Here is a 24,917-nt window from a genome sequence, read left to right on the forward strand (position 1 = left end):
TACTTATGGCAGGGAGGAGGCTCTCCCCTCAAGGCACCCTGGGTACCTGGTGTTCGGGACCCTGAGCAGCGTCTCCCAGCCCACTGCCATCCCCAGGAAGTCCTCAGGAAAGAGCAACGAAGTAGGGGTACAGCATTTAAGGATGAAACTGCCAATAAAGACTGGTTTTTATCCCGGTCCAAAAGTCTAGAGAGCTCATAGGGAGGGGTGGCCCTGGAGGAGAGGGAGGTAATGAAAGAATGGCTAGAAGGACAATTCTGAGGCAGCAAGCATGGTGCTTATCTCCTCTTGAGTGGAGGCTATAGCAGCTGGCAGTGTGTACCGTGGCCAAGTATATGGGTGGGGTCCGTGGGGTTGTGCTGTTTTGAGGAGTCCTAATGGCTGAGTCACTGGGCCGTGTTGTCAGTCTGAGCAGCTAGCAGTGTGATTGGCCTGGGTGGGGGGCTCAAGGCCTTGGTAGGTCAGGCACCCTGTCTAAAGTCCTGAGGTTGAGGCCAGAGGTGGCTCTGAACCCCGTGGAGTGTTCTGGCTGCCCCGAGAAGCATCTCAAATACATTAGATGGCAATCTCTCCATTAGCATCATCACAAGCCATTCTCCTGCTTGGCAGCAAGCCATAGTAGGGCCTCACAGAAATTTCATTGAGCACCTACTATGTGTTGAGCATGTGTTAAGTACTATGTAAAGCACTGACCTAGACATTTGGGATCCATGCCCTCCTGTCCTCATGGTGTTTTAATGTCTGGGAGAGAAGACAGACCTTAAATCAGAAACTATAAGAGCAGTAGGTGGTACGAAGGTCAACTGCAGGTTACAGGAGGAGAATGTTCAGGGAAATCTGCCTTGTGTGGGTCAACAGAGTTCTGTTGAGAATCCCCTGGCTCAGCTGGATTAGAGAAGTGTAGCCCCCCAGTGTGCTACCCCCACCTACCCGCAGTGGAAGCGGGTGGAACAGCCCAAGCCCACTCACGCACTCAGGATCCAGAAGAATTGCAAAGCAGTTCTTGACTTCAGATTCCAGCACACCATCTCATTCTTTCAGAGAACGTTCACAGGAATGTTCCGGAGTAGAGTCTCTTTACCGTTCAGCTTGTCTGTTCTCACCCATACACGGCCTTCACTTCAGTGTCCCAGGGCAGCTCCTCACATCTGACCCTTCTTGCAGTCACTGGGCCACAAATCCCTCTCCTCCAGACCCTCTCTCTTCCCTCTTCTGCGTAGTCTGGTCCACAGGATCCCACCTCTTCTTCTTGGCCCCCCGTTTCAGAAGACAGCCATTCAGTTCATCCAGTTGCACGCAGCTGAGGTGGGGAAGGGGGGCCATTGGATCCTGCTGGTAGAGATGTACCAGCCCCGACAGGCTTTTGCACTATCGACCTCTCTTCCCCTAGCGTATCACAGCGTTAGTACTTGAGTTCCGTGTTAGTCAGCTGGTTGCTCACCAAGAACCCTTCTCTCCCTTTAAATCTAAGGCAGCAGGGCTGTCGTGGGACAGGGCCACCCAGGCACAAACTACATCCCCTGAGTGTGGTCTTGTTGCAGATTTCTCCCCGACGGAGGGAAGCAATGTTTGCATTTCTTGGCCCAGGCCTTTAGAGGTTGTGCTGGAGCACACACACTGGTGACAACCCAGCTTTGATGACAGGGCATCGTGGGGCAGTGATTTTCAGGGTCAAAGGCTAGAAGCTGCTCCGCTGATCTGGGTTATCCACACTGTGACTACAAGTAATACAAGTCCCATTACCAAAATGCCTCTCGTGTTTTCTAGCTCAGTGGAAGAGGACCCTATCACCTGATGAAAAGGTGCATTTTATAACTCCATCCATCTCTTACGCGCCGCTCAAGCTTAAATTCCTCTCCTGTGGCTTTCCTGCCCACAAATGCTCCTCCTCACTCTTCTTCACCTGCTTGAGGTGATGGTGAGTTCCCCCAGGAATGGTGACAAATGGTGGCTCTTCCCTTGGCCACTTCTCTTTCTGAGTCTGTAGCCACATAGTCCACTGCCCAGTTGTCCAGTGCCCCTGCGTCCTTGTAGCTGCCATGCAGTGAAGGCCTCTTCTCTTGGGCTCTGCTTTATTACAGCAATTCCCTACGTTCCATTTTACCAGTGTCTGCAAGACTAAGAGTATAAATAAAGTAAGTCCTACTTCCTTTTCCTTCAGGGTTTCTATTGATTGTGACTGAATCTCGAGGCAAATTGATGGTTTTAATATGAAACTAAAATACCAAGAGTCAGTGAAGAGATCAGAGAATTGAGCAAAAGATGAAATTGTCCAGAAGTGGAATTTTTCCAACTCTCCAAAGGGGTTTGTCTGGGCCAGGCGTATTTGTTCTTTCAGATATTGAGATACACAAGATAAATACCTTCATAAAGACTAAGTAAACCAGAATGTCTGAACATGGTGAATTGGGAAAGAACAAGAAGCCCCAAGCAGAGATGGGGGAGGGGCCCTGCTTAACTTCTCCCACTTCATCCGGGTCCCACCTGGGCCCCAAATCAAGCCCTGTATTATTTGGTTGTGGTGAAAACTTGCTTCACACTCTTCTTGCACTGGGTATGTCACCTCTACCGAATGAGTCAGGGCTGCGGTGGCAGGAATGGTAGCTTTGTAACCTCGTGTACATGTCAGCTGTGTACCCTCATCCCGTTTAACTGCTGTCCCCAGCCAAGGGCTAACTCCATGTCCCTGGGGGAACGCCCATGCTGGTGACAATATTGGAGTCAGTTGCATCTGGGTCTCAATTCTAACTCTGCCGTTTAATGAAAGACCTTGGCAAGTATTTAATTTTTATGAGTGTCAGTTTTCTCATGCCCTGAAGATAATACTAAATGAACTACAGCAGAGTGGCAGGCTTCTCACCAAAGCTGCCTCTCCTTCCAGGCCACACAGCTAGGTTATGTTTCCAGGCTCCTTTCCTGTCAGACGTGGTCATATGACTGCGCTGCACCAAAAGGAATGGCCTGGCTCACAAATAGCCTCCCTCTTGACAGCCTCTTATGTTCCCCGTCCACTCACTGACAGAGACAGCTTGGAGGCCCTTGAGCCCATCCTGGGCAGAGACAACCGTGTGGAAGGAACTTGGACTCTGAACTAGGAACACTTGCCATGGACTGTGGGAGAGCTGGAAGTGAAATTCTGATGGACTAAGCCACCACGATTCTGAGATTTATCTGTTGCAGTAACTAGCATGACTCAAATACAATACTTAGCAGGGCTATGAAGATTAATAAAAGCACCCACTTTTGCGCCCTAAAGGAAGGCTCGGTGCAGTTTAGGTTCATCGCATGTATCATTAGGGTCCCTCATTGCATTGCATGCCCACCTTCTGCGTCACCATGTACTCTGGACAATCTTAGGAGTGTGGAAATCAAATACTATTTATAGAGGACCTGAGAGGTAAAGGTGTGAGCCTTATGGTTCCTCCAGGAGCCTGGAGTTGTTATGCTTTAACTTAATGCTGTGACTCAAGCCCTTGGTCAGCAATAGAAGCAGCTTTCGTTATGGCAAGTCCCTTTGGTACTATTTGTGAAGTGAAAATCATCTTTGGAGTGTAATTCAAGACAACACTGTTGAGTGCTTGCTGTGTGCCACCACGCTAAGCCCCTTCCATGGACCCCTCCTCCGTCATCACAAACACTATGCGAAGGTGCTATTATGACCAACCCCATTTTACCATGGAGGAGCCTCTGAGGCACAGGGGTGGGCAGTGAACAGCCCAAGGTCAAGGTCCCCAGCTAAGAAGCGGGGGAGTCAGGATTTGAAGGCACCCAGTCTATCCTAAACTCACGTGCTCAATTCTCAATAATAACAAGATGGTTGGGGCTAAAACAATACCCCAGAACAGTATTTAAAAAAAAAAATATATGTGCCACTATTTTAAAAATGGACCGATCTCTCCCCCAAGACTTTCCAATAAGACATGAAAATGTGTCAATGCTACTTTATTGTTTATACAACTGAATATTCTAGTGAGCACAGAGCAAGAGGATTATCTTTAAATATTGCTCACAGAGAGAAATTTGACATTTGTTCAACATCACTGCTGGGTTGCCTCATCTGATCCAGCTCCCCTTTGCCACTGAACTCTGAAAGAGAAAAGAAAAATGTACAACTCAGATGAAATCATTCTCAGGATCGAGACAAGACCCCACAGGCATGTTAATATATAACATTATTAAATTATGCCTCAATTTGATGTGTCATAAATGCCCATAATCGTAGGTACTTATAAGATTTGGTTTCACTGTGTCTTATTAGCCCATTAGGTCTGTGTGCGTGCCATGGCCTTAGGGAACACCTTCCCTTTGTCACCTGGGCAGCTCTGTCACCTTGGCCTGCCGGGGCCCTGGCGGCTGCTAGCAGATCAGGGTCAGCTCCCGGACGAAGGCTGTGATGCTGCCACAGGACCGTGGCCTCATCTCTCTGGGACTCACATCATCATGAGAGACAGGAGGCCCAGACCTACCCATGGGCGTGGACTTCTGTCCACAGACCCAAAGGCCAGCAACCTCCCCAGACTGAAACTTGGGAGTCAGAGCATCACTGAATGGAGGGAATGGCCTAGGCTGGCTGTACTCTGACGTGTGCCACTGTAGGGAGATACGCTACCCTCCCAAGCAAGCATGCCAGGGTGGTTGTTTCCTATCAGAAGGGCCAGGGGAGAAGTCACCGGGCATTGGCTGGAGCTTTCAGCCCCTCCCAGCTACTGCTGGGGTCTGCACACTTGCAAAGAGCCGGCCTGATGTGAAGTGCACTGTTTGCCTGGGGTATGTTGCTTCTGCCACATTGGTGGGGGCTCTGTGGTTCTGAGAGCAAGAAAGGGCAGGTACAAAAGGTCCTCGGGTTCCACGTGGCCCCCCTTTTCTTTGAACTATCGCCCCTTTCACTGCCTCTCACTCGCCCCAGTCAGACAGTTACCATTTGCTTGGAGGAGAAAAGCTGCAATGAGCTGACCTTGGACTATCCTACTGAGTGTGATCTTCAGTGTTTCTTCCATTCCTTGGCTGGAAAAAACAAAAAGGAGCAGCTTACAGACACTGAGACAAAACCGCTTGCAACCCCTGTTTCTTGGTTTCCTATCCTTTCTCTACGGGCCCTAAGGCCTTGTTCTCCTAAGATGTCAACAGTCTCCTTGGGGGCTCCCTGGTGAGCCCCAGCCATGTGCTGGTCTGTAGGTCTTGCACGGCAGAGTAGCAGGACCTCTGCTGCTCCCCCAGCCCAGACACTGTCCCCACCCCACCACTCCACCCCTTAGCCTCTGTTTATGTGGCAGGATGGTCCTCAAACCACTCCTCACAGGACTTCTCACCCTAAAGACATCATACAGACCCACTGTTTCTCAAAGTAATTTCCAGAGAACAACCACTAATAGGTCATGCAGGTCAAAAAGGTACATGGGGGTGGGAAGCATTTCCATGGACAAAAAAGTTTGGGAAACAACATATGATTAAGTCAAGTTAAACAGGTTGCTTCCCACGGGACGCATTGTAAACCTTCAAGAATGTGGGGTGCTGTGTTTTCAATCTTATTTGATCTTTGCATAGCATCCCTTAGCACCAGTGACCCACAGAATGCAGTTGGAAGGGCACAAGTCCAGTATGATTGCACAGTTTTCTGATACAAATGCTTAAGATCTAGGGGGTGAAGCATAGCTAGTGACTGGCCAGTCAAAAACTAAAAGGCAACTCTCTAACTCCGTGACCTTTGCAAGAGGCTCCGAGTCCCTGGGAAGAAGGAGAAAATGGCAGTTTTCTTGCCAGTGTGTTTTGGAGCCAGGTATCCAGAATCTGCACGGACTCAGACTCTGGTTGGCCTCCGTGTCTGTCCATCAGCAGAACTCCCACCTCCAGTCCCTGTGTCCCAGTCCTGGTGCTCTCAGCCTGTGTCCTGGTGGACCCCTTTCCTTCACAAGGATTGTTTGTAGGAGGAGACTTTGAGAGTCCCCCACTAAGTAAAGGGTGAGAGAGTCCCCAAAATAGTTCACCAGTTTTCTGGGGTGGTCTGGCTGGACTCATTCTGCAAGAAATCCATAATTGGGGTGGCAGGAGGAAAGTAGGGTTAAGAACAGAGAAGAGGATACATGTTATACCCTGAAAAGGAAAAATGGTCGTCCCCAGATGGCAGCATGACCCTGCAACATAAAAACACAAAGCATTATACAACACGTTGTGCCCAAGGTCTCTGAAAGATGTCTGTGGCAGCGGTTTTCCAAGTGTGGTCCTCAGACCAAAAGTATCAATCCCACCTGAGAACTTGCTAGAAATGCACATTCTCGGGCTCCTACTGAACCTCTCGATTTTAACAAGGTCCCCAGGGATTGATGATGCATTGTCCACTGGGAGAAGCACCGGTATACGGGGTCTGCGCCCCTTGTCATACCTCTCCCCAAGTTGGTACAACTAGCATGTAGTCCCCTGAGCCAGAGAAATAAAATTCCAGGAATTTTACTCATCTGCAAGACTAGAGATGAAGCATTCACAACCAGAGGGTTGTCCCATGATCCCTTTCGGCCCCGGGACAACGCCAGGGAAACCTAAAATTAAATGCTCAGCCTCAGAGAAGATTTTCAGGAACATACTGGGAGACCAGTTCTTTCCAGAAGTGCTGTAAAGAGGCTGCAAGTTGGCCCAGCTCCAAGCACTTCCCTGTCCTTTACTCCTAGCTCTTTCTTGTGGGAGGGGGTTATTCTCCACAGGGCTTCCATACCTTTTTGGTAAAGTCCACTGCCGCAGCCCTTGAATCCTGCGAGGGAATGAGACATGGGTTACTTTAGCAGGAACCGCATGCTCGAGGCTTGCAGTCGTTCTGCTGTGGTCCTGCACCTCTCTGGTTCCACTCTAAGGCAGCCAGAAGTCAGGTGCAAAATAGCAGCTCAGGAGAGCAGCAAACCATATAGCCAATTTCAATTTCTGTTAAGGAAGGCCAGCATGCTTCCTTGATTGAGTTCTGTTTGCATCCAGGATGGTGTTATACAGTAGTACCTCGGTTTTCAAACGTCTCCGTTGACGAACATTTATGAACGCTGTAAATTTTATGGATCTATGATATCATTAGATAGTAAAATTCATGCTAAACTTGCAGTTTTAGGGGTTGATTTAAAGGTCTGGAATGGATTAATCCATTTTGCATCACTTTCTATGGGGAACCTGTGCCTCGGTTTTTGAACGTTTCAAAACTCGAATGGACTTCCAGAATGGATTACGTTAAGAAACCGAGGTACCATTGTATTTGCTTCCTCTTCCCAGCAGCCTCAACTTGAAATTGACCCTTGGTTTAGGCACAGGTTCCAGGATAAGCCATTTCAGCTTCTGCAGCTTGTCTTTGCCTATGGATGTGGCCTAAGACTCAACCTGGAAAGCTGGGGTTAGCAGCAAACCAGAGACACTGCTCCCTGGGCTTAGGATGACCAACTGATTTCTCAGGAACTGAGCAGTTTCCTGGGGTCTTGGGACTTTCAGAGCTCAAACCAGGAAAGTCCTAGGCACACTGGGATGAGTTGGTCACCCTATGTGGGCTCACAGTGTCCAAAAGAAGTTTTCTTTCATTTTTCTCTTCCTTCCTTTCCTCCTTCCCTCCCTCCCTCCCTCCTTCCTTCCTTCCTTCCTTCCTTCCTTCCTTCCTTCCTTGCTTCCTTCCTTCCTTCCTTCCTCCCTTCCTTCCTTCCTTCCTTCCTCCCTCCCTTCCTTCCTTCCATCCTTTTTCTTTCTCTTTCATCCCTCCCTCCCTCTCTCCCTTCCTTTTCTTTCTTTCTCTCTCCCCCCTCCTCTCTCTCTCTCTCTCTCTCTCTCTCTCTCTCTCTCTCTCTCTCTCTCAATATCATGCAACAAAACCTTGATTAAGATTCTGAACATGTTCAGCTACTACGGAAACTGGCAGTTTCTAAACTTCATATGGACAGAAGCAATGGGAAACAGAGATATCACCAAGGCAAACGTTCATGCCAAGAGGAAGAGGAAGGGGCAGTGAAAGAGAGACATCAACACAAAAGCTAAAATGTGGATGAAGAGCTCAGAAGAGGAGAGGATGGAACCATGCTGGGCCAGCATATAAGGAAGGTTCCACAAAGGAGACTGAGGCTCCAAGGTTAAGGAACTTGTGCAAGGTCAAAAGGTCTTCCCGAGGGGGAGACTTAGATTTCTGGAGAGGATGCAAGTGAGCCCCAAGGCGAGGACACGCCTTTACCCTGCTTAAGTGAACTTTTAAGGGCATAAAACACAGTGGAGGAAAAAAGCACGTCAGCTCTACTTCTTGATCAGGAATCAAATTTATCTCCGAGCTGAGGACGCCTTGTTTTTCTTTGTCAACCACGTCATTCTACCCACCAGTGCCTCGATGGGTCAGCTATACCAGGAACAGCACGAAGACTCTGTACATCGCGTACAGTGACGAAAGTGTCTATGGTCTGTGAAGCTGCTGCCCCTGCAGTGGGGGGAGGGGCGTCCCATTCTACAGAGCGAGAGGTGGCCCCCCTTCCTGGACCACCTCCTCCTTCAGGCTCAATCACCACCTCCCTTCTCACTTCCTAATGTTTGAGGCTCCTTTCCAGACCCTCTTAGCAGGAGGGTTAATGGAGGGAGACGGCCTCTGGTACCTCCCCTGTCCCCTTTCTTCCCCCTGTTATGCCACCTTTCCCACTGCTCTGCTTTAGACTTCTTGATTATCAGTCTCTGTCACATCCAGTGATTGTTTTGGTTTCTGTTCCCTTTCTAACTGCCCGAGGGGCTCAGAACCCCAATAATCCTTTCCTTTCACTATCTTTTTGGGGTAGATGGAAGGGACTGAAATTGTGGGGGGAAGGTAAGAGGCACATCAATAAAGAGGAAACCAAGTTGGGGGAAAAAAGAAAAAAGCACATACGCGCTGTAGAAACCTTTTCATCCTCCCGTTGGCGAGCTTGGCGGCCAGACGCATTAACGGGTGCACAGGAGGAAACTGCAACACAGAGGGGCCGTGAGCGTCAGCCTCAGCACTGGGACATAGCCTGGGGTTATGTGCATCCTTCCCACTCACTCCCTTACAAATGGGTTTCATTTTCAGAGCAAAATCCATTTCCCAGCCTAAGCTTGACATTTTATGTTTTCAATAAAGAATCACCTGCCTTGATAGCAGGTTTCAATTCAATTCCAACCCATCACTTAAATATATTCCCTTAGGATACATCAGACTTTCCATCTGCATTGACCGCATTCATTCCGCCCTCTGGTGTGGAGTTGTTCCGCAGAAGTATCTCCACACAGATCTTTTCTCACTCCCCAGGTGCGCTCTCGTAATCGAAGGGACCAGCCCGCAGGGCAGCACCCCTAACCCTCTCTCCTGGATGCATTTGGTTTTCCTGTGTGTGTCTGTGACTGCCCGTACACACTCAGACATAACACCCGGGTCTTATCTAGTCTTGTGAGTTCTCCCTGAGTAGTGTGGCTCGCAGTAAAGTTAACTTGTGCCACAGAACAGGTTTATCTTTCCCCTCCGTTGTCCTTTCTCCCTTTGCAGTGTCTTTGGTCCTTCTTGATAATATAACCATCATTACTGGATTCCCCATTCCTGAACCTGTACTACTGATGAGTCCTTGCCTCTTAGGGAAAGAAACACTTTGTTAGGTATTTGTCTCTTAAGCATCTTCTTGAAGATTTGGAAAGCCTTGATTATATAAATAAGTGGCTTTCTAATGGTAAAATTTCAGGTACTGTGACAGGGCACCTGAATTAATTTCATTCTATGATCTTCCTAATATTCCTCAAATCATACCTTGCAGAAATTCACTTACACAACCTGCTCCCGAGGGTAACTCAAGTTTATACTAAGAAAGTTAGCCGTGATGCTTCTCATTGGCCCAGCACACACACGCCCTTGCTGGTTATGGAAGATGCACGTCCATGCATCACTACGGGAATGAGGTGCTTTGCACTTCACAAAGCACTTTTCAAAATTGAAAAACACGGAAGGTTACGTGGAACCACGTAAATAGACTCCAGTAGTATTTTCCAGGGTCGTCGTGTACGTCTGTTTAAGTGTATTGTAAAAAGTTATTTCTTACTTATTTTTCCTTTTCCATAATTTATTCTCTAGCTTTTTAGATTTGTCAGCCTCCCCCACTTGCACTCCAAAGAAGAAGACCCATACTCCCTGCAGCCCCAGGAAAAGGCACCTTGGAAGCTATTGCACAGAGAGTGTCTGAGGCCCCCTGCTTTTCTACTTATCTGTGCATATTAATTAGGAAGGGAGAAAAGGCATGCAGAAGACAGGGACTTTTACAGAAAGGTGATTATGATACAATACTGACCCCAATTTTAACTGGACGTGTTGGCTCCTGAGTTCGGGAGTAGTGAAATAAAAACTGAATAAGAGAACAAAAGTTGATTTTAGTATTGAGTGTCACTTCCTATAAAGTGGAAGTTGCATGTCTTTGCTACTGGGCTGGGCAGTACTCACCCTTTTATATATGTCGTGTTTATCCTGGGAAGAGAATTGTGAGGGTAAGTTACATGGAATTTTACTGGGGTGGGCAATTGACAAGGTTTTCAGTATAAGTTACACAACAGACCTTGTTAGATTTACCTGAATACTATGAAATCAATTGGCAAGCTAAAAAGACATTCATTACACAGACTTAATAAGACTATATAGTTGATACTGGATCTTATAAGAGAAAAAAGTTCCAGCAATACATCATTATTTTAAAATTTAATCGCATTTTACCTTTTCAATCTGTGCATGGAAAGCATACCCTATGAAGCATAGAAGTAATATCATAATCAACTTCTAGATAACCATCTGACTAAGGGTTGGAATAAAATAATGATTGCAATTATTTAATTTGCTGCAGGGTGTGCCCTAGAATTCAGCTTTAAAAAAAAATGGTTGGTTCAGATTGACCTTTTTCCCTAACACTTCTTTCCTCAAAGCTTTCTCCATGAACCTTCAGTGTTCTTGCAGAAAGCACAGCCTTTTCATCTCTAAGTCCCTGTTAGAGCACCACCTTGCGCTTATCTGCATAAATGAAAGCCCAGGAAGAGCTGCGTGGGCAGCACACTGTCCCCAGGGGTGCTGTGAAGGAGGCATCTTACCAAACGAAGCACAGAGTCCTATGTCTGGATGTTCTACAACTGCTAGAGATGGTTACTGGGGACGAGTTTTACATGTGCTGATCTGGCTGTCACTGATCATTCACGTTTAAATGTTCTCAATCGGCTCAAACTTCAATTAAGACAGAAATGAAGGTTTTTAATAACATTTCTAATTGTGTTGCTGTGAATATGATTACATTTTCCTACAAACTTTGTGGAGAGCTTTTGCAGTGGAACAGGCTGATAGCTCGCTCTTTGTCTCTGTGTGTGTGTGTGTGTGTGTGTGTGTGTGTGTGTGTGTGTGTGTTCTGAAAACTTACTGGGAACACAGTTGTTTGTTTTTTTTTGGTACCATGTTCATCAATTTTACACCATTACTTTTCAGTCCCCAAAATAAGGAATATGAAGATGTTTTTCCAGTTACTAAACATCACTGTCCACGTTTTATATATACCTTCCTTGCTGTAATGTTCTCTTTTTAGAGAAAACAGAACGTGTTAAAGTTACCCGTCTTCGTCCTAGTTCCCTCACCAGAATATACATTCCACGAGAGCAGGCACTTTTGCGTGGCAGGCTTTCAGTAAATACCTTCTGTGAATGGATGACTAGCAGGGCTGTGTTCACAAGAATCTGTTGCCCTTTTCCCCATGAAAACCTTCTGATCCACAGTCATAACCAGAAACACAAAACACGAAGAGTTTTGCAGGTGTCACTACGTTGCAGAATGGAATGCTTTCTGAGTGGTCTTGAGATAAGAGCTCCCTGGAGACACAGACCTGGACTTCTGGACACCATGACTGGAAGTAGATTTGGGTCACTCATCTAGACATTGGATAGTTGAGGAAACCAAAGCCCCAGGAGAGGAAGTGACATGCCAAAGGTCAGCCCCGTCTCTCTATGACTAGCTTTAAAATATTGGTAGTTTTGTTCATGAGCAATGCTTTGCTCTCCAGCAGTTGGAAACAATGAACAGGATCAGCTTTGGGGAAATGGAGACAGTGGAAGGAAATTCATTTCAAGTGGGCCTTTGCGTGTGGGGACCCACACAACACAATATGCAGGTAGCACATGTGACAGCCACACTTCCACTTCCTCTGCTTACGCAGGGGACCTGCTCACAGCCTTCACGTGAGGGACAGGGAAGCCCCATTGTTGTGAGGCAAGGAGGCCGTGGCGAGGAGATGGAGAAGTCTGAGTTCTCACCCTGAATTTTGGTTCTGAGTAGCAAGGTGGTAAAGGTTAGTTCTACAGATGAGAGATGTCAACTGTCTTCAAACATATGCATAACGGTAAACTGAAAATAAGAAATCGGCATGGCATATTTATGAAGTTTAGGAGAGAAAGTGATGTTTGAGTCTTGAAGAATAAAAATGAGTTGCATAGAGAGAGAATGGTGACAGCTAGCACCTAAATGCTGTCACTTTCCATGTTCTAGGCCCTGTTGGAAACATTTCACAAATATCAAAACAATCCTCACAATAATATTGTCAGGCTCATAAGACTATTATTCCCATATCACAGTGGGGAAACTGAGACACAGAGCGATTAAGAAACTAGCTAAGGGTAAGTAAATGCGGGCTTTGAACCCAGGTTCTTTTGTTTTAGAGCCTGGGCTGTTAACCACAGCCAGCAAAGGAAAAGCCTGTGCAAGACGTAAGAGCCTGGTGCGTGTGGGGAATAGTGAGAAGTTCAATGTAGCTGGATCTTGGTGAGCTGTGGGCTGGGGGAGGTGAGGGAAGAGGCGATGTGGCCAAAGGTGAAAACATACAGTCTGTGCTAAGAATCATGGACACGACCTTAATACCACCCTCTATTGAATCAACATTTACTTTGTATCCATTGAAATATTTACGTTGTGGTTAATATAGTTACTGACAACAGGTCCTTTACATAAGATCATTGTTTTGGAGAACTAGGATATCAATTTGTAATGTAAGTTATGACATAAACAAATAATGTAATTAGATATGTATATGTGATTATGATCATTGTAAGACTGCAGATGAACTACAAATATTTTACAGAATTTATATTTAAGAGATTTACTTGTTATTTTCTAAAACTATATTCTTACACACACACTCACACACAAATCTCATGTAGGTAGCAAAACAGTGTGGTTATTACGGAGATCAATTACAACATAAATATGTACACTGTTTTAACTAAAAGAATTATATGTGTGTATATATATATATATATATATATATATATATATATATATATATATATATAAAACCTTAGGTTGGCTAGAAAGAGTTGCCCAATATGCCAGCCGCTAAAAAAAATAAGAAAATTAAAGATAAGTATAAATCCCTTAGCCAATAGAATTGTATTACAACACGTAAAACTCTAAAATTGTCCTGTTTATGAACCTTGCATTATCTTTTCACACACTGGCAGTGAATTTCAACATAAGTCTCAGGATTCCTTAAATGAGGCCATAAAAATGACAACAGTGAGTCCTGCTGCCGCCAAGAATCTGATCTTAAAATAGTTTTACGTGAACATTATCCATATGGTATTTTCAAGGCCAAGACTAAATAAAAACCTCACATTCTGAACAACAATGTACCTCAAGTTGCACCATATCCAAGCCATCTGGAGAATCAGCTAAAGGTCGAGGAAATCCTATTGTGAGAAATCATAAAAATATCAATTAGGAGAAAAGAGGACATAGCCTCTTTTAAATTAACTGTTAAATCCATACCATGAAAAACATATAGAGATTCTATAAATACAATGTTGTTAAAATAGGATTGACAAAGAAAACATACTTTACCTTCCACTAGCCGATCTGAGATTTGTATTAAAATTAATTAAAAATAGCATGTTTTTAAAAATTTACCAGGAGTTAACAGTACAAGAATGAGCAAGTAAAAAAAAAAAAAAAGGCAAAAATGTCTGTGTAACGACTTAATTTGTAAATTGATAGAATTCATAAGGATGGAATATCAGGAAATGGTGTCAAAAAGTACATGTGTCAGAATCACTCTTGGAACGTTTAGGAAATATGGATGCCTGTCCATCTTCTTCATCAGACTCTCCAGGGGTGGTGTCATGAGGAAGGTTGCTACCAGGATGCAGATGGATCCTGTACCAGTCAGCCTTTATCAGACTTAAATGAAGCCTTCTTTCCATTTGCATGTGATACAACACTTGTAGGAACAGCTAATATTGCAACTGAAAAAAATGAACTGGATAGATCAAAATTAACCAGATGAAATTAAATGGGATAAATACGAAACCCTGAATTTAGTCTTATTTTGCATATGCCCAAATGGCAGAACTAGAGCTAATGGTTAGAAGTTACATGTGATCAGATTTCAGCTTAGTGTAAAGAAGTTTTTGATGATTGTTGCCACTCAAAAATGCAACTTAGTTCAAGCCAATCCTATAAGGATTTATGAAAAGGTTCTGGATTAACTATACAATGATAAAGACCATAGGGACCTTACCCTCAGGGAGCATAGATGAGGGAGGTGAATATAAATATATAGACAGATAAAGAAAGGTAATACAAATTTACAGAAGTTTAAGGGAGATTCTGTTGGAGCCCAGAGGAGGCAGCTACTGGCTGTCTTAGGCTGGTAGTGAGTTGAGTGTCACTGAAAGTAATCAAAGAGCCAAGCCGTAGAGGCGATCCCTGCTCTCCCTGGGAGGTTAACCAAAGGACCGCCAGTTTCTTGCAATGCCTAGGTTTTGTGATTACACTACAGGAAATGGCAAAAAAAAATTCTGTTTGAATATCTTCAAAGATTTTCTACCCCCTTAAATCAAAATTCTAATAGAAAATCTAAAATTTTGAAATAGTTCGTGTTTTCAACCATAGCTGTTCTGCCACCACATCCTTCCCCACATCAAATGGAGGGTTACCTGGAGATGGGTAACGGATTCAGACTACTGACCCTATATCTCATCCCTGGTTCCCTACAAACGCACTGTTCTCAGAAGTTGAAGCAACGCCAGTGTTTGGTCAGCACCTCGGACAGCGCACCCACCCAGGAAGCCATGGGGTCTTCCCTGGGCTCTTTGGGATCCTGCTTCCTGGGAGCCCACAAAACGGCTATGAAAAGATTCCTTCTTCCTGTTCCCTCAACCCCCAGTCCTTGGGACTGTAAATTCAATTCTACCATCCCTTGTTCTGTCCCTTCAGGATTCTGGGAGCACAAATGGCTAAGAAGTTGGGATTTCCCCAACTCATACCCCTCACAGTTTCAGCGGCACATCCTCAGGAAAGCCCTGGGGTAGGTGCTGTTTAAAGACAGTTCCACATGGGGAAAGTGTCTTCTGCTAAAAAGCTGCAGCATCTAGCTCTGTCCACCCTCTCTGAAAGGTTAGATACAAATGAGAAGCCAGAAATTGAAAGGGTGGAAATGGGGGTATGTGAGGGAATAAAGTTTGCCTCCCTCCAGAACTGCCCTGAAAGATCAAGGTCTGTCTCAGTCTTTCTTAGAGCTCAGGCCAACTGGGGTCTGATGAAGGAGTCCCCTTACCTGAGGAGGGAGTCTGTAGTAGGCAGAAGCAATAGATGGCTAAGATGGAAGGGAATTGGAGAAGAAGATGTCTCATCTTCAAAGTCCAGTTTCTCTTTGCTGGCCACAGATGTGTGCTGCTAGTTGAGCATTTCTTGAAGTTCCGCTTGCAAGAGGCAACCCTCTGACCTGCAGCTGATAAACCCAGTAAAGAAGGTGCCTTTATTTGCGACTCCCTGGAGCCCATTGGCTGAGCACCAATCAGCTTTGCACAGGAGGACCCCCGCTTTCTCATAAATGTCACGCTGAGCCCTTATTTGTGGAATAATATCCTCCTGGTGTAGACATTGTAGAGAGTCATCTTTTCAACCCGCCAATAAAAATAAAAAATGGAGAGTCATAATTGTTATTCTATAGTGGTTTGAGAAACATTTCTGACTCAAGAAAGGCTTTTTCTCTTTTTTCTAATCAAAGAACTGGACATAAATCTATAAACTCGTGCATGATGAAGGCTTGTTTCCAAAGAAACTGTTTATTTTCCATCATTGACAGAGGATCTTTTGTAGTCTTTGGTGCATCTGAGAAGGACAAAACTGGGAGTCCTGGATGTAACATTACAAGAAACTGAAAAGGTCAATTACGGTTCTTTAAATATATATATATATATATATATATATATATATATATATATATATACATATATATACATATATATACATATATATACACACACACACACAAACACACACACACACACATACACACACATCATGGTTGGAAATAAGACTCCTTAAGGTTTCTCCAGCTAGATTTATATGACTAAGTTAAATATATCCACTTAAGTCAGTATTCAAGAAAACATGACAATGTTTAATAATAATAATAAAAATGATACTCCATCTACTAAGCTTTTATTTGTTTTAGACATTTCACATAGGTGATTCCATGTAATTCTCACAGAAAACCCATAAGCAATGTATTATTATCCTAATTTTATGAATGGGGAAATTGAGACTGGGAAAGATTAAGGAATATGACCAAGGTCACCAAGCCATCAAGGATACAGATCGGGAATTTGGATGCAGTGTATCTGAGCCCAGATATGTCTTTAAGGGTGCTCAATTACAGTTGATAAGTTAATTTTTTCTTCAAAGAGCCTCTTTGACATTGGATATGGGATAGAGAGAAGGGGAATGAATAAGGTTTGCTATTTCTTGCAAAAGAGGAATATGTGGCATACATGAAACAAATATCTTCCATTTTGTTTCATTATGCATATCTTTAATTTTTGCTCTTTTAAGGACAGGAGGTAACTAACAACAGTTGAATGCTTGCAATGTGCCTAAACATGTTCATACTTTACTTAAGTCATATCATATAATTTTTAAATGAATGAACTTTTTAAGAATAATTTTGGATGGGAGCTGCTCAAAATAGACTGTTTATGGCTTAAAATATGGTATTGTACGAAAAATTTCCAGTTCATAACAGACTGGGAATTCTGAACTACTTTGTAACCATAATATTTTGCCTACTTTGAACCAGCAAGAAGTAGAGATTTCCATTTATTATAGGGTTTATCACTTTGGTTCAAGGAGAATAACCTAAGGTCTTTAAACACCAGGCAGAGACTACTTCTCTTGTATTAAAATATACTCACTGCCTAGCAGCAAGTCTTTACTGAACGAAAGAAAAAATGCTTTTTGAACATAAACCACTTATTTATACGATATTAAGCACCACTATTTGTGGACATTTTAGACACACAACACATACATAATAGCAAGGTTTGTGGCAGTTCTACTAAGTGTCAATCAGCAAGTACTTTTTGAACATACGGTCTGTGTCTGCCAGTGAACTAGGTGCGCTATATGCAAACATACCTTTTTCAAATAAACCTCTGTGAGAACTCTGATTTGTACCAAATTTATTTTATATTTCCTTTGCATATTTCGCCTTATTTCTCACATATTCAGGATAAAAATAATACAAATGTTATTTTTTAATGCTAATTCAGAAATGGGAAAAGGGGAAAAAAACAAGACAGTAATCTGCATTCAACAACCTTGTTATGGATGAAATTGTGTTCCCCTCCTCCCTCCCCAATTCATATGCTGAAGCCCTGCCCTCCACGGGACTGTATTTGGAGTTGGGGCCTTTAAGGAAGTATTACAGTTAAATGAGGCACATGAATGGGGCCCTAATCCAACTGATTGGTGTCCTTGTCAGAAAAGGAAGACTTATTTACCGGTGCCCCCTCTCTCTCCATGCATGCACAGAGCAAAGGCTAGAGACACAGCAAGAAGGCACTGCCTGCAAGCTGAGAAGTCTCACCAGAAACAATCTTGCTGGACCTGGATATTGGACTTCTAGGCTCTAAACTATGAGAAAATAAATTTCTGTTATTTAAGCCCTTCAGTCAGTGGTCTTTTGTTATGGTAACTCAAGCAAACTAATAGAAATACAGGGATTTTTAGCCAATTCAAATAAAAAAAGAAAATAATGAAATGAAAAGTAAAAGTTGGAAACTTTCATTGTTTCAAATGATATGATTATCTACCCTAAGAAATCAAACGAATCAACTGGCAAATTATTAGAATGCATAAGAGTTTACCAAAATGGCCAGATTTAAAGAAAACTATTTTCATGAATAGTTTTCTTAGACACAAGCAAAAATAAATTTTAAAATGTATTAGAAAATGTAAATAGCCTTAAAAGTATATTGTTGATAACTAAATCAAAGAATAAATGTGCAATATATTAAAAAATAACTATAAAATTTTACTGAAGGACATAAAGGAATATGTGAATAAATGAAAAAAGCATATTATGGTCCTTGACAAGATTCAATGTTAAAGGTTCAACTGATGGCAAATTAATCTAAATAAAATCAATGTAATTCTTATTAAAATTCCAAAACAACTTTTCATGGAATTTGAAAAGTGATTCTGAAATTAATTTAGGAGAGAGAATATTCAAGAATATGCAATAATTTTTTGACAAAGAGAATGATAGTTTGTCAATGTCAAAATGTACTATAAAGCAGTACTAATTGTCATAACATTTTGTTATTGATCCACTAACAGGCAAATACATCAGTCGAATGGAATAGAGTCCTGAAGCAGATCAGTTTAATATAAATATAGTATTTCAAATCAGTGCAAAACTGATGAACTAGTCAATAAATGATGTCTAAGACAATTGGTTACCCATTTAGCAAAAAAAAAAAAAAATTTCCCTATTTCACACCATAAATTAAATTCCAGAAGATTAATTAATTAAACCTAACACACACACACACACACACACAGAGAGAGAGAGAGAGAGAGAGAGAGAGAGAGAGAGAGAGAGAGAGAGAGAGAGAGAGAAACTGCTGTATTAGGAGGGGAATAGAGTATTGGAAAATTGCCATTGAGCAAAACTCAAAATAAGGAAGCCATTAAGGAAAAGATTGATAAACTGGATTATATTTTTTAAATAGCTGTATGAAAACAATACCTTAACCAATATTAGCAGTGAAAAGACAGTAAGGTAAGTATCCTGCAACTACTATAAAGATACTTATTATACTAAAAGAGAGAGAAAGAGAACAGGGAGGGAGAAAAGGAGGGAGGGGAAAAGGGAGGAAGGAAGGAAGGGAAGAAGGCAGGCAGACACAACCTAAATGTCCAGCACAGAGAAAATATTAAACTGTGGAATACCCATAACATGAAAATTTATGCAGCTATTAAAAACAGTAAGATAGCTCTATATGTATTGACAAGTCAAATTCTTTATAACACAACGAGTAAAGAAAAAAAGTTATAAAGCTACACACCGTATTGGTCTAGTATCAGTTTGCTTCTGATCATAAAAACCACTCCAAAACTTAGTTGTTTAAAACAACCATTTATTTAGCTCAAAAATTTGCAGGTCAGTAATTTGGGCTGGGCTTAGTTTGCCAGTTTTTATGGGTTGGGCTGGGCTCAGCTGATCAATTGTGTTCATCTGGTAAATAGACCGGGGTGTCTGGGACATTCGATTCATGTGGTCTCTCATTCTCCAGATGACTCACCCAGTCTTGTTCTCATGCTAGTTTCAGAGTTCTAAGACAGTGAGAGTAGAAGCTACAAAGGCCTCGAGTCCTACATTTGGACCTGGCACAACATCACTTCTGCATTACATTGGTCAAAGCAAGTCACAAGGCTAGCCAGATTCGAGGGGTGGGGAAACTAAACTGCATCTGTCAATGAAAGGAGTAGAAAAGTGGTATGGCCAATCTTGTAATCCACCAACCTTCACTTACGTACAAGTTTATTCAAAATGGCACATGTAATTCCATAAGAACCTGTGCAGGTAAATGCAAAGAAAAAGGGCGGGATGCTATACATGCACACACGCACGCACACACACACACACACACAGTGATTCTAGAGAAATGGGATCGTGAGGGGGTCATAAAAACCTTTTGCATATCTGTACTTCTGAATACTTACATCGACTATTTATGAACTATTTGTATAATTAAAACTAAATTTCTAACTCTGTACACTATTATCAGTATATGAATTAATATAAAGACCTGAACTTACTTATATGAAAGATCAACTCTTTTCTTTATTTCATTACATTTATTTTTCCAAAGTGCTTTATTCGTTAGGCATTATTGAGAAGGTCGTGACCAGTGGATTTGTCAGTGCCACGCCGATTTAATTAGATATATTTTTTGAAAATAAATCAACTTACTATGTGGACTTCCCACACCATTTGCAATAGAAGCAAATGCCAGAGAATTACACTAAAAATTCCTCCTCCTTCCCACATTAAATTAGCTTGCACTTCACAAATGGTTGTTACAATAAAGCTCAGCAGGCTTTTAAAGAACTGAACTTGAATCTGTAGGATATAAAAAAATGGAATTTCAAAATTGATTATACGTTTCTGTGTTCAAAGGATAACTTTCTGAGTTCTTGTGGCACCCAACGTTTGTCAAGAACCCTTCAGTCTAAAGTAAATGAAGAGGCAGGTATGGGATTGATGTTTGAGGGCTGCTATCTATGTAGCAGGGTTTCATAGAAAGTAGTGACAGGTTTATTTCAGAGGCTGGCTGTCAAATCCCCAAATACGCTGTTTGGTGGCACAAAAGGCTACCCACCCGCATCAGCTAACACCGTGTTTCCCCAAAAATAAGACCTAACCAGAAAATAAGCCCTAGCATGATTTTTCAGGATGACATCCCCTGAACATAAGCCCGGATATGTTTGGAGCAAACCTTAATATAAGACCCAGTCATATTTTCGGGGAAACACGGCACTTTCCCCACTCGTTTGAATACACCCTTTTCGCTATTCTGTAGCGGCAGGGGATGGGAGAGCCATGTGACCTCAGTGGAACCAGGACGTGCTAACAGACAAGATCCATGAGAATCAGAATCACACCTTCACCGATTTTATACTTTCCTTTGTCAAGAGTCGTATATCAGACAAGTTACTTGGTCATTGGCCTGCTCCATCAACACCTGTCGTTACTCCACTCTGGTCATGGATTGCTGGAAGCCTGCGAAATACACTTTCTTCCCAGCTGCCTTCTGTCAATGGAAGAGGAGTTTGGAAGGCGGAAGGGAGAGCCATTTCTCTTTTTTTTTTCCTGCGGTGGGTGATGCATCCAGCAGAAGCAGTGCTCATAGGCTCTGACTCCAGTACGGCATCTACACGTGACTTCCCACTCCCCGGTCCTGCAGTGTGGACAGTGCATGCTCCCCGCTTCCTGAAGAGAAGTACAGATGATAACTGAAAGGGTAGCGTCAGTAGGAACCTCATTTGTCTTAGGGACCAAGGAACATGGGCTCTGGGAACATCATTTTTCCTTATGCTCCTCAAGCCCCGGGGTAGGTGGGGCTTTCTGCAGTTGCCAACCTCTGGCTCGTGTCCCCTTCCACCATTTTGCAATTCCAGCCTCCTTCCGGGACGATTTATTTACAGTTTTGTTGAGGTACACTATATGGATTTAAACTGTATAGTTTGATACATTTTAACATATGTATACCCTGCAATACCATCAGCACAATAAAAATAACAAACATACCCACCACCTCCAAAAGTTTCTCTTGCTCACTTGAAATCTCTCCCTCCCCTTCCTGACACTGATCTGCCTTCTGTCATTATCACTTGCATTTTCTAGAATTTTGTATAAATGGAATCATACAGCACGTATTCCTTTAAAAAAAACTGAATTCTTTACTCAGAAAAATTAAACGGATGCAAGTTGTTGCATGCTTGATTTATTCATTCATTTTTATTGCTGAGTAGTGTTTGATTGTATGTATGTCCCATAGTTTGTTTTTCCCTTCACCCCTTGATGGACATCTGCGTTGTTCCCAGTTTTGAGCTATTACAAATAAAGCCGCTATGACCAGTTGTGTACAAGTCTTTGTGTGGATATCTGCTTTCATTTCTCTCGGGTAAATATCTATGTGTGGAATGACTGGATCGTAGGGTAGTTGTATGTCTAACTTTTTAAGAAACAGCCAAGTACCTTTCCAAAGTGGTATTTTACATTCCCACCAACAGTGCATAAGAATTCCTGTTGCTCCACACCCTTATCAATATTTGGTATGGTTAACGCTTTTAATTTTAGCTATTCTGCTCCTTCCAACACTTTTGTAACTGATTCCCTAAAGTTCCCCTGTTTAGAATACCTGGTGATTTCTTTTTTCCTAGTTGGATGCTGCCTCAGTATAAGAATTGAGTGATGCAACACTCAATATATATTAGACTCATAAATACATGACTTATTGAGAGGAAAGCTCTCAGGGCTATGAAAGAACAAAAATCAAGAATCATGTCTAGACAGTCAGTGACCATGATAAAATGAGACAATAAAAACTCTATTTGAAGCTTAGAAATAGAGAAACAAGAAAAGAATTTCTAGCAAACACATAGGGGAAGGTTTAGAAGTATTGAATGGGAAACATTTAAGGGTAAGAGAGAAGAGTAATCACCAGTGTTTGGAAATAGAGACTAAGTAATGGGAGAGTCGGTACAAGGAAGTGCAAATAGGAATGGCAATCAATAGGAAATATAATGGCTTATATCATAGTTCTATGTGAGGACACCGTTGAATGAGAAATTTCATAGGGACCGATTAGAATAAGAGTTTAACTGAAGGCAAGAAAACACAAACAACTTGCACTAAACTCTGAATAGTCTATCAACAAAGCACACAAATCATAGGGAAGCAGAGGCTGTGAGCAGCCCACCTGCCCCAGGACAGACTGAGCAGATGGGAACAGTGAATCTGGCAGTGACAACAGCACTGGCTCTAAGGGCTTCCCTAGCCGATGCCTTCTGGACGGGTAATTGGGGTGGGTGGGTGAGATGAGTCCATTTGCTGTGAGCTGGCACATGGGTCCTTCTAGTCTGGTGATTCAAGAGCTGGAGGAGAAAGAAGTCAACCAAATTGGGAGGGAATGACTCCTCCTTGGAGTGTGGAGTAAGCCTAAGACAGGGCCTCCTCCTCTCAGCCTCGCTATTAATTGGTCGATGCCACTGTTTTGTCCATCTTAAGGGGTTTCCTATGTATTCACACAGCATTACCTACTACTACCTTTAACCCTCAGGAGGTCGGGGCTGTGTTATCAGTTCTATTGCTCTTCCGCAGCACTCAGAAAAATGACAGTGATCCAGTCACTCGCTCATTCATTTCTCTACACAACATTTTATTGAGCTGCTACTATATGCCAGGCACCAGGGATAGGAAGATGAATAAGACATAAATTTCTGAGCTCAAAGAGGTCACACTGTAGCGGGGAAAATGGCGCATCAGCAATTCCCCACAAGAACGTATGGGAAGTGCTGTAACAGGCATCCACTGCAGGGGAAGGGAGCAGGGAAGGCTCCAGCAGATCTGGCTTTGACAGGAGGTCTAAAGGACAAGCAGGAGTTTGCCAAGCAGAGTGGGCAGGGGAGGGGAATAGCAATATGAAAGGTATGGAGGTGAGGAAGCATCAGACAAGTCTGCTGCTTCCAGAGACGGGACAGAAGCATGGCTGACAGCTGGAATGGGAAGAGAGAAAGTTGTGGCACCTTTGGGAAGGTTGTCAGGACAATGACAAAGATGTTAGGGGAAGCCGACTCACAGAGAGAGTTATAAATGAGCGGGGCCTTTTTTACAAGCTTACTCGCCCATCTGCAAATAGAGCTGCCCACAGCCAGCTGGGTATCTTCGGATGGTAGAACTTGACCTCACTTCTGATGAGGGAGGGAAGTGAAAGGGAGAGGAACACGCTGGTTAGAGACGGGCTGGCATGGAATGTCATCATCGAAGAGCCTGCTACTCCATTTCAGGACTGGGGCATGTACTACTGTGTAAGTATCAGGAAGTCTGCAAGGTTTGCAGCAGGGAGGCTGTAATTCAGACCAGCTGTGGCTACAGAGAAACGCTTACGTGAGAAGTGAGACCCGAGATGGGACATCTGTTCGGAGGCATCTGCAGGTGAGTAACAGTGAGGGCAGATCCCAGGCAGTGGCTCCCCAGGAATGGAACGGAGGGGGTCAACTCTGACATTTTAACTGGAGGACTGGCAGGGGCTGGGTATGATTGTCTGGATTCTGAAGGACAGGGAGGAGCTGGAACGGCCTCCGAGGGGTCCGGCCTGCGACGCAGAGCAGAGACTGGCTCAGGCTTGACTGAGATGGGGATGCAGGTTGGAAGGAGTGGGTTGATGTGACATGTTGGATACATGCCTGTGGGGGTGAAAATGGAGGAATCCAGGATGTGGCTGGAAACGAACGCCTTCTGCTTAAGAAAGAGGCTTAGGTCATGTGTGTAGATTAAGCATCAGGAGCAGGTCTGGTGGCTGAAGTCACTGGAGAAGATGAGGTCACTGTGGGACAATACGTGAAGGAACGTTACACCAGTGACCCTGGGGAATATCAGTGCTCAAGGGCAGGGGAAGAACAGAAGCCAGAAAGGGATCCGAGAACTGAGCTGTTATGTCAGGTCGAGGGCCAGTGGAGAGAAATGGAGTTAGCAGTTAGCATACTTCTTTGAGATGCTGGATGGATTTGGGGGAAAGATCTGAGGCTGGAAGTGAAGTTAAACAGCTCCTTTGGAAAGAGAGATTCGATCATCAGCTTTGTGGCAACCACATGCTATCATCATGGTTTGTAACTTCTGAGAGGACACGGGTCCCTCTGCACATAGGAGAAAAGCTATGGATCCTCACCTCTGAAAAACGCACAGGCACATCTGAATGCCCATGTTTTCATACCATTTCAGAGGCTTGGGCATGTGGTTCTTCCCACACCCTTTTTCATGAACCCCCTTCACAAACCACCACCTTCAGGAGAGGGTTCCTCTGAAGGCAGTCCCCAGACCACACGCTTCAGAAATACCTAT

General features: G+C 43.5%; 1 protein-coding gene across 1 annotated transcript; it reads right to left on the reverse strand.

The window, feature by feature from the left end:
- Window positions 1-3,652: 3,652 nt before the first annotated feature.
- On the reverse strand, window positions 3,653-16,188 carry NMS (neuromedin S). Its single transcript, XM_074332393.2, has 9 exons — window positions 15,561-16,188; window positions 13,640-13,695; window positions 10,430-10,453; window positions 10,281-10,334; window positions 8,858-8,932; window positions 6,707-6,742; window positions 6,090-6,131; window positions 4,919-5,004; window positions 3,653-4,086 (listed from the first exon to the last, which is right to left on the reverse strand). Exons 1-8 carry the CDS (start codon window positions 15,832-15,834, stop codon window positions 4,966-4,968), a joined length of 600 nt encoding a protein of 199 aa, XP_074188494.2. The 5' UTR covers window positions 15,835-16,188; the 3' UTR covers window positions 3,653-4,086; window positions 4,919-4,965.
- Window positions 16,189-24,917: the final 8,729 nt, after the last annotated feature.

This window comes from Rhinolophus sinicus, chromosome 2 (genome assembly GCF_057876585.1).
Source record: "Rhinolophus sinicus isolate RSI-liver-muscle chromosome 2, RSI-T2T, whole genome shotgun sequence".
Classification (NCBI taxonomy): Eukaryota; Metazoa; Chordata; class Mammalia; order Chiroptera; family Rhinolophidae; genus Rhinolophus; species Rhinolophus sinicus.